Raw genomic sequence first — 10,425 nt, 5'->3', positions numbered from 1 at the left:
ACCAATTGTAGGTCCCGACGCGGGTGGATCTAACAACAATCTTTGGATCAACCGAACTTAGTGTTAGCGGAAATTACACTAAGTCACCTAAGTGGTCTCGGATCTTGAGAAGTTATTTTCGGGTTTTAGAGAGAGAGTGAAAGAGGAAACGGTTAGAGAGAGAGAGGAAAGAACTAGAGAGAAAGAGAATATGTGTAAGTTAGAAGTTTTTACAAAAAGTTTTTCTTTCACATAACATACTCCCTATTTATAGAGAAACATGCATGAGAAACATTTCATTATTAAATGTTCAATGAGATTGAGTGCATTATTTCCCTTAGGCCTATTTCCCTTAGCCCTTATACATACAAAGTAAACAATAAAGCCCAATACATACAAAAGTTCAATACAAATGACTAAATAAACAAAAAGGGACCTAACACAAATGGTGTTTCTTTCTTTCGCGATGGGACCCTGAACTTGATACCATTAACTAAATTTACTACAAATGAAGAAAAGATTGCACTTTTGGTCATGATCTTGCAATGTTACATGCTGACTTGTCTACGCATCCTTACTACCAAAAATGGTGTCATAGTGATCCTTCATCCTATTTGACAGAATAATAGTTAGGTTCCTCTATACACGAGTGTTAGAATTATCATGTTTGTAGGATGTAATCGTGTTGAACTGTGATATCGGTAATAAGCAGTTTTGTGAGAGATTGACTTTTTTTTTCTTAATCGATAAACATTTACTTTAAGAATACAGCTTTTTGTGGAATCAACTAATTACTACTAGATGAGCATGTCTTAAAACAAACACAATCCAGTAATGTTAATCGCATTTTATTTCTGAAACAATAAATTAAAAAACATGCATAAGTTTAAATTCAAATAACATCACAAAACATACCGTTTTCCAATTTAACAAATAGATGACGCAAATGATTTAAAGACGGTCATACTTTAACTGGAATGGCCATGAGTGGTGCATTTCTTGGAAGTGTGAGACCAAACTTTTCTTCCATATCCAAGTCTTGTGCTCTCATATTTCCTTCGAGCTTCCATTCAAAGTTGTAAACTAAAGAAGCCAGTACTGTGTGTAACTCCCTATGAGCAAGTATCAATCCTGGGCAGATCCTCCTCCCTGCACCAAATGGTATAAGTTCGAAATTTTGACCTCTATAGTCGATTTTAGCTTCCAAGAATCTCTCCGGCATGAACTCATTTGGGTTGGACCAAACTTTTGGGTCTCGCCCAATTGCCCAAACATTACAAAGGATTTGTGCGTCTTTAGGGACTATGAAGCCTTCGACCTCTACATCATGTATAGCTTGGTGAGGTACAAGAAAAGGGCCAGGTGGATGTAACCGAAGAGTTTCTTTTATAACAGCTTGTAGGTAAGGTAGTTGGGGGATATTATGTTCGTTTAAAGTTTTGTCATCATTATGCATGTGTTTCATAAGCTCCAACCGAGTTTTCTCCATTTTATTTGGGTTACGAATGAGTTCAGACATCGCCCATTCCAATGTGGCTGATAGTGTATCAGTTCCACCAAGAAACAAATTCTACATTAACGTAGCAAATTGTTATAATTAAAATAATATACAGACGAATTACGAATAACTAATTTTGTGATTTTCACAACTAATATAATACAATCTATCCATTTTATCTCCCAAAAATTGTTACCACACTAGCTAGTTAAGTATCTACTTACCAAGAACAAATGTTTCATGTCAGATTTACTCAATTCGGTCTCATCTTTGAAGTTGATATCAAGCAGCAAGTCCAAAACATCATTTTTTGTTGATATATCATTGTCATACAACGATGAGTTCGCTCTTCTTTGCAATCTTTTATCAATGATGCTATCGAAAAAAGCAAATAACTTGTCATAATAACGATTTGCGTCTGATACTAACCCTTGTAGGTCGAGGGATCTGAATATCGGAAAAAAGTCTGCTATATTAGGCTTCCCGCTACCTTCCATCAAACCCGAAATGACCTCTCTGACTTCTTGTGATGACTTTGAATCATATTGTGAGAAATCCATAGAGAATAACATGTTTGATAAGATGTTTAGAATCGTGATAAATACAACTTCACCTATATTTATAGGTTTTTCATTCATAGAATATTGACTAACATGGTCAACAAGTTGCTCTACCTACAAGTATATATAATCAGATGTTAAAAGGGCACTAGATATTTGCATTTGTATCAATATTAAGGGATAATCAAATGTCATAACTAAAACAATTCAGAAGAGTTGAAAAAAAAATAGTGAATAGTATTTTGTATTTAATAACTGAAAATCGAAGTTTTTTTGAAGAAAATTATAAAAGGACTATAATTAATCTAATTAGCTAGCTAATCAGCTAATGAGAAATATAAACTATCAATAGCTATCAAAATATGCAAACCAGCCGTGCATAGACCAACAAAAGGGTATTAAAACTTAAATATATGCTATCCGATTCTAAGGACGCGGATCTACCTTAAAGCGAACGAGTTATGTGACCCATGGATTTTCGAAATTTTAGTAGGTGCAAAAATAACACCATACCAAATAAAAGTTTTCAAAACCATATCTTTATCGATAAGGATGGATAGGTTGCTTTTAAAGTAGGGGCATAGCTTTTAAGGGGCCATGGTGGCCCCGGTCACCGCTGTTTTTTGCTCCGTAGGGTAAATTTTTCGATTTCGTCCGAAAATTTTTATATGTGTTAAGTCCCGTCACCCCCATAACTTAGTCCAAGCTTCGCCACTGTTCTGCTTCAATAGTGTTCACACTTTAATAAAACATCGTTATTGCCAGCTTTAAGGGGCCAGGGAGGCCTCGGTCACCGCCGTTTTTTCGCTCCGTAGGGTAAATTTTGATTTCGTCCGAAAAGTTTTATATGTGTTAAGTCCGATCACCCCCCTAACTTAGCCCAAGCTTCACTACTGCTTTAAAGAGACTCTCACCTCCAATATCATAAGTATAAAGCAACATAAAAGAAAACATACTTATGGGAAAAAATAAATAAATACAATAAATGATAGGTAATAATGGTAGTCAAAATAATAATACGACAAATAAATCAATAAATGATAGGTAATAACAGCAGTCATAATAATAAACAGAGAAATAAAATAATAATAATAATAGTAGTAATATTGATAATAATAATAATAATAGTAGTAGTAGTAGTAAAATGTAGAATAGCAATATAAAAATAAAATATTTCAATAATATAACATTTAGTACTTGAAAAATATATAAATACATAATCAAATTAAATGAAATAGAATAAATACAAAATATAGGGAATCCAGTAAAAAAAAGTTTCCAGACTCATACGTACCTTTTGCATGCGTAATTGTTCGCTACCATCTAGTCGTTGGCCAGAGAACAAGGCTTCCTGAGTAATCCTTCGTAGTTTTCTCCAATTATCTCCAACCGGGAGAAACACTACAGACTTTTCTAGGTGATTCTTCACACGAGCTGTCTCAGGGATCGAGCGGCTAGAGAACGATTGGTCATGTTTTTGAAAGAATTCTTTGGCCATGTCGGGTGATGAAACGACTATTGTTGTTTTACTTCCTAGCTTAAGTGACATTAAAGGACCGTAACGTTTAGAGAGTGCGGCTAGAGAGAGGTGGGGGTTGCTGCCAAGTTTTAAGAGGTTTCCTATGATCGGGTAAGGGTAAGGACCCGGTGGAAGCCGAGGGTCACGGCGGCCGGAGATGGTGTATACATAGATGAAAGCTAAAAGGGAAAGTAGCACGAGAAAGAAGGTTGCATTGTCCATGTTTTTTTCAAGGAGAATGGTACATGTTTTCTTATTAGCGTTTGGAATATATAGACAAGTAGACAGACAACCACGTACATGTACGTAGATCATATTGAAACAAGCCATAAATACATAATCAAATAATAAAATGGTCAAAAGCACATGCCGATAGGACATCAGCATTAGAGGTCAAAGTCTATGTGCGATGAACACAAAAGCCAATCGTAACGTCCTGAAAATTTTGAGCAAATTTTCGTCAACTTTAAAAAGTTGAAGGACTCAAAAATATTTTCAAAATATTTACTTTAGAATGAGAAATAAGAAAGTGAGTTTGTTCAATATTAGAAAAAAAAAAAAAGTAGAGTCATCTCACATTAGTACAAAAAGGAAGTGAACTTGTCCCACATAAACTTTTGAGCTAGTTATAAAGAGTAAGGCTCACAAGAAACTATTCTTATATGACAAAACACACTGAGCTATCTCAGCAAGGGTGTGAAACACCCGATGCTCGAGCAAAGTGCGATGGGCGCAATATGATGCTTTAATGACGCACTTTGCACTTAGTATTTTTGTGGAAAGGAACTAAAATGAAAAATTAAAAATTTTCTTCTTGTTGCACTAAGAGACGAACTAGGGAACAACTCGAGGATGGGCGATGCGACGTAGCTCTTAAGCAAACCAGACATGTGTCGCGCCATGTGACGACACAAGGCACAATCTAGTGCCGAGTCATCAGCCACGCATCAATACCCATGCATCGCGCTACGCGATGGGTCATGTAACTTCGTGTCGCGTATCGCGACCAACCTAGAAACAGGCTATAAATGGGGGGGGGGGCGAACATGGTTGTTCTCCACACACTCCACTCCTATGTTTTCAATGCTCAAGCTTTGGCGTTTAACTCCAAGTATCCGTGTAAGGTAGATATTCCGCTTAAGTTATTATTTTATTATATTGTCTTAACACCTTGTCAGGGGTATAGCTCAAAACATGATCAACTTAAGTATAAACATAGATTTTCATGTGCAAAGGTTATAGTCAAATTAATGTTTCTTTATAACCAAAGAAACATAAAGTTTTACATGCAAGAGATATAGTCAAATTGATATTGGTTCTTGAAAAAGAAACCTAACATTAATGTTTCTTCATGAAGAAGAAACGTAGCACATAAATTGTAAAGAAACAAAAGGACTAAAAGTCCAAATGTTTTATTAAGGTTAAATCTATGCAAAATACACTAAATGTCTGAAGCTAGATCACTAATCTAGTTATTTACAAAAGGTTATACTCGTACTATAGGTCGAGGTAACGTTCAAGCATAAATCAGTGAGACACACTGATCATAAAAAAGGGGAATACGCTCAAACTTTTATAACTCGTTAATCGAGTCATTAAAAGTTTACATGGGATTATGTGTTCCTAAAACTTTATAAGTAATAGTAATCGTTAGCCCTCAGGCTATTGTATATGTTCATTTGGATCCTTACATATAGGGTAAGTCGGTGGGCACACCGCACCACACGTGATCATTCCTCTGCCACGTTGGGCGGAACAAAGTAATATTCGAGTGGGGAATGATCTTGTATATATTGGTAGTTGCTAAGTACTCGAACGTTGTGGTGTTTGCTGAACGGTTTTGAGTTGAACTTGAATTTATAATAGTAAATTTAAAATTTTAGTACTTGGTTATTCTCTTTGCCATGACTGGCCGGTCACAAGATACTCGTAAAGAATAATTAAGTATATAAAATTTTTTAGTGTCAACATGTTCACCAGCATGTGTTGTTGACGTATTTTATAAATTGTTTTACAGGTAACCTAGAATATGATATGATGGTGGTCATAGCCAGTAGATGATCTAATGGCTCAAATGCTTTTATATTGTAAAAGATGTAAATTATGGTCTTCCTAGTAAACACTTTTTGTATCAAATGCCGAGTATTAATTCCCAAGATTTTGAATATAATATTATAATAAATGAAAAGATTTCCGTTTGCAACCAATACTCTGATATATTTACAAAACAGATACCAACTATTGGTTACACTACTAGGCCCTAATACAACATTTATTACTTTTCAAACCCGAAAACCAGTCCAATTTAAAATTTATATATATATATATATAAGGGTGGGATCTAGAGAAAACTCCTCTTAAAGAGAGAACTAATAAAAACTATTTTTAACTTTTCTTTAAAAAATATTTTGTGATTTTTTTTCTTTCCTCCTTCTAATAAGATGATATTGTTCCTAAAAAAACGGCGATGAAGTGCATATGTGCACTAATGTGTATTGCATATATACAATAGTGTTTTATTGCATATAATACAACACAATTGCATTATACAACACAATTGCTTTACACAAACACACTATTGAATATATATGTAAATACAAACACTAATAATTGTACTCAAAACAAACTATTGTATATACGTAATACAACACTAATGCACATATGCACTATATTTGTCACACCCCGGCTCAGGGCCTGGGCGTGACACCCAACGTTGGTACCTGTTTTGAAAATATATTAGAGTTTAAGGTTGTAAAGCGGAAGACTTTAATAAAATATTATTATATTTAAAAGACAGGATTTTAAAACACCCGTTAATTTGTACATAAGTGTTTGGATTACAAAACCATGTTTCACATTATTTCGTTTATAAAACATCCATTGAGCCATCAGATCGTCTAACGGCTACCCTTCTTCTTCTCCAAACACCTATTCTCCATTACCTGTAAAACAGTTATAAAAATACGTCAGCAACACATGCTGGTGAACACGCTGACACAAACATTTAAGTTACTTAGTTATCCCCTCGGGTATCTTATGACCCAGCCCATCGTGGCTTAGGAAATAACCAAGTTAAATATACTATTATAAACCTCTAGTTATACTTGAAACCTCTCGGCGAAACCGCAGCATCGAGGTCTTAGCAACTATCAATATACACGAGATAATCCCCTCTCGGACATTACGTAGGTCCGGCCCAACGTGGCGGAGGTATTAGCAAGTGTGGTGCGGTGTGCCCATCGTCTACCCACATATGTAAGGATCCAGACAAACGTATACAATAGCCTGAGGGCCAGCATTACTTTTGTTTATAAAGTTTTAGGGATATAATCCCATGCAAACATTCAAGATTTTGTTTTATAAAAAGTTGGACGTATTCACCTTTCTTCTCGGTTGGTGTTTCTCACTAATTTGTCTTGTTACCTCGGACCTATAGTACGAGAATAACATTTTATAAGTACTAGATCAACGATCTAGCTTCAGACCTTTAGTCCGATTGCATAATCTTTACCTTGACATTTTATCTCTTTATAAATATAAGGACCTCTAGTCCTTTCTTGTTAATCACCTATAAATCTTTGTTTCTTCTTCGTGAAGAAACATATATTTCAACTTTCTTTTATTATAAGAAATACTTAATAAAATCTTTATATATAATAAAGAAGTATTATTTTATCTATAATCTCGACTTTATGGAATCTTATTTCCACTTTATAAAATCAAAGTACAGGTTATATCCTTGACGGGTCTAAGCCATTTATAATATAATAATCGGGCAGAACCCTTACCTTGAATGGCTTATTACTCGAAACGCCTATGCTCTACTTAGACCGCACTTCTACTTGGACCGCACTTCTACTTGGAGAGAGGTTGAGAGAGAGTAACAAGCTAGAGTTATGGCACGCATTTCGAGGTAAGACTTATCGGGATATAGCCATATCGGGGTCGTGGCAAGCTTATTGAGGTTAAGTATGTGTTTTGGAGTGTGAGGATGAGTGAGGACAACCCCCATGGCCGGTCTATTTATAGAAATTTTTCTGCATCTTCGCGTATTGCGAAGATGCACTAGCTTCGCTGAGTCGCCGCGTAGGCTTGCCACGTGTAGATGCAAAATTTAATTCTGTTCATTTTTGGTCCCTGATCTTTTGGTAACTTGCCATATCTTGATTTCGTCTCATCATCCAAAATTACAAAGGCGGCTCTTAAGCGGCGATGCGAGCGTGCGAAGTGCGCCATCAAAGCGCCACATTGCGCCCATCGCCCTTCACCCGAGCCCGTGCGCGTCGGGTGCTTCGCACCCTCCGCTAGGACTAGAGATAGTGATTGGCTACTTAAGAACATTATTATGGAATGTTCTACCCTTATAAAAGTGCTTAATATTTCTTTCTTCTTCCGATGTGGGATGGAGTATCCTTACTTCATTCCCTTAATGTAAACTACTTCCGTTCTTTGTCTTATTTTTCTCTTTACTTTTACCATGAATATACTTAGTCCCTTAACTTTATTATTTGTCAAAAATTGTCCAAAAATTTTCGTGATGTTACAATATTGTTTTTTTTGGTATTTTTGTATATAATATAACACTATTGCACTAATACAATACAAAAAATTGCATATATACTATTCAATATTATTGCACATATCAAAATACACACTAGTGCACATATGCAATAAAAAAAAGTCGATGTATTGCGTATGTGCACTACAACGAGTTTTTTTTTATTTTTTTTTATATTTTTCGAGTAAATGGTAACAAAATATAAGAATAATAGAAAAAACGGAAATTTAAAAATATTTTTTTTAATTAAATTAAAAATATTTCCTTATTAGTTTTCTAGTTCTCTCTTTAAGAAAGAGTTTTCTCTTGATCCTTTTTCTATATATATATATATATATAAAGTCTTTTTCATGCATTTTATGTGATATTAGTAACTTTATTTGTTTTTACAATTGTATTCGTTAAACTAACTTGTCTAGCTATTTGATGTATTTTGTTCATCGAGGATTCACATTTTATCGATCGTTCGTTTTTCTATTCGTTTGTTCAATTAACGAAACTCCGAGGAGTAAAGTGTATCTTTATTCAATTCCCAAAGTTTACGGGTTTAGTGCGAAGATATCCAAGTTTTATATTATATTCCAAGTTTTATTCATTTATTAAAGTTCAAGGTTCAAAATGTAAATTGCATTTATTCCTCTGTTTTAAAGAAAATACCAAAGTTTAGGGACTAACTTGTAAAAACTATATTAATTGTGTTTTTAAAAGATCCTTGAAACTTGAGGGGTAATTTGTGTAACTTTATTTAAATTATATTATTGTTATTATAATATTAACCCAACCCAGCAGCAGCCGACCCCCCCACGTTACGTTTTTTCGGCTGGGATCCGGCGACCGGAAACGGATCTCCGGCGTCTCGTTTGCCCCATTAAATTGCCGCTTAAACTCACTAAAAGCTCGTTAATCACTTAGACGATAACGGTAAGCCATAAACATCGATAATTAACTGATATTAGCGTCCATAAACCTGCAATTATTTCCGGAAACCGCCAGATTGTTAATGAAATAGCAATAATCATCATTTAACTCAAAACGTTCAGATTAATCCTATAAATAGCATCTAAACAATCTTCTAAGCCTGCTACAACCATCTTTTTGACATAAAACACTCTCTGTATCTCGAATTTAATCCGTCAAAGCTTGTTTTCTGGCGACCATGGTTCTTTATCGATTCATAACCATTACAAGTAATATGTATGTTCGTTTTTCAATAAGAACCGAAACCTCTAACATAATCCTATCAAACATGGAACCAATTAAAAGAATTGAAACATTAGGGTTTGATTGTAGAAGATGAACATGAGTGCTTATTCTTAACAGAAATAAGCAACTAGTTCAACTGGTTAGTGCTTTCAGTTGTGCTTGTTAAGACCCGGGTTTGGCCATCTTGCTTTCATTTTCGTTTAAACCACTTTTCTTTTATTATATTTAACCAAAATAAATTATTAAAAATTAATATAAATCAAATACAATTATTTTAAATTAAATAAAATTTGTTATAAATTATTTGTATCACCCTTCACTGAAAAAAACAACTTTTTGTTTCCTTTAAGTTCGTGAAACCCGATTAATATTATATCATTGTTTTATTTCGTTAATCTTTATAAATACGCTAACATAATCATATTCGGAAGTAAAGTTATATTTTAAAACCGGTGATTCATAAATATAATAAAATTCCCTTATTAAATAATATATTTTTAGTTGAAATAATATTTCGTTAAACCATTAAATTTTATTTATAATTATGTTACTTTAAATTAATTCATTAAGTTTTTAATTCGTTAACCTTAATTCAACAGCATAATTAATTTTCGAGATATGACCCGTAAATACCATATCTTTCATGTTAAGTTATAATGTTAAATAATACAAATCGTTAAATTTCGTTAAAACTTAAAAATAATATTTATTATATTATTAAATGCCATCAAATGCTAAAAAATATATTAAAATAATGCAATATCCTGTTAGACCAATTATATATAACTTTTTTAATCCTGATAATCAGATTTTGTTTTTTTTTTTGTTTTAATTATAGTTCAAGAAGTTCAATCGTTTCGGATTCTTTAACGAAATTTCGATTGTTTCGGTTTCGTTATTGTGCTATCGGCCTTTATTACAAGTTCATCTTCGATTTCGAGGTTTCAGTCGGTAAAAAAATATAAAAAGTTTACACAAAAGAATATAAAAATTAAAAATTACATTTATTCAGTCTGTAAAAACCAATTGGTGGTAAAACCAAACATTGTTATTCTTGGGCGTTGAGGTGCTAACCCGATGTGAATTCAGTCAGTTTCAATTACATTCA

General features: G+C 33.7%; 1 protein-coding gene across 1 annotated transcript; it reads right to left on the bottom strand.

Annotated features, from left to right (window-relative positions):
• Nucleotides 1-940: 940 nt before the first annotated feature.
• Nucleotides 941-3,778, bottom strand: LOC143565063 (cytochrome P450 76T24-like). The gene is made up of 3 exons (XM_077052158.1): nt 3,332-3,778; nt 1,702-2,151; nt 941-1,549 (listed from the first exon to the last, which is right to left on the bottom strand). The coding sequence occupies exons 1-3, from the start codon at nt 3,776-3,778 to the stop codon at nt 941-943; spliced, it is 1,506 nt and encodes a 501-aa protein (XP_076908273.1).
• Between the last annotated feature and the right edge of the window lie 6,647 nt (nt 3,779-10,425).

Source organism: Bidens hawaiensis, unplaced genomic scaffold, assembly GCF_021521415.1.
Source record: "Bidens hawaiensis isolate Kalapana, Puna unplaced genomic scaffold, B.hawaiensis_p1.1 tig00022253_1, whole genome shotgun sequence".
NCBI classification, from domain to species: domain Eukaryota; kingdom Viridiplantae; phylum Streptophyta; class Magnoliopsida; order Asterales; family Asteraceae; genus Bidens; species Bidens hawaiensis.
Note: the sequence above shows the minus strand (reverse complement) of the source record. Positions and strands in the feature narration are given on the sequence as shown.

Coding starts and splice junctions, on each gene's coding strand:
- LOC143565063 (XM_077052158.1), bottom strand. CDS start 3,778: ATGGACAATGCAACCTTCTTTCTCGTGCTACTTTCCCTTTTAGCTTTC. Junction 2,152..3,331: donor AACAATTACGCATGCAAAAG/GTACGTATGAGT, acceptor ATATACTTGTAG/GTAGAGCAACTTGTTGACCA. Junction 1,550..1,701: donor ACATGAAACATTTGTTCTTG/GTAAGTAGATAC, acceptor ACGTTAATGTAG/AATTTGTTTCTTGGTGGAAC.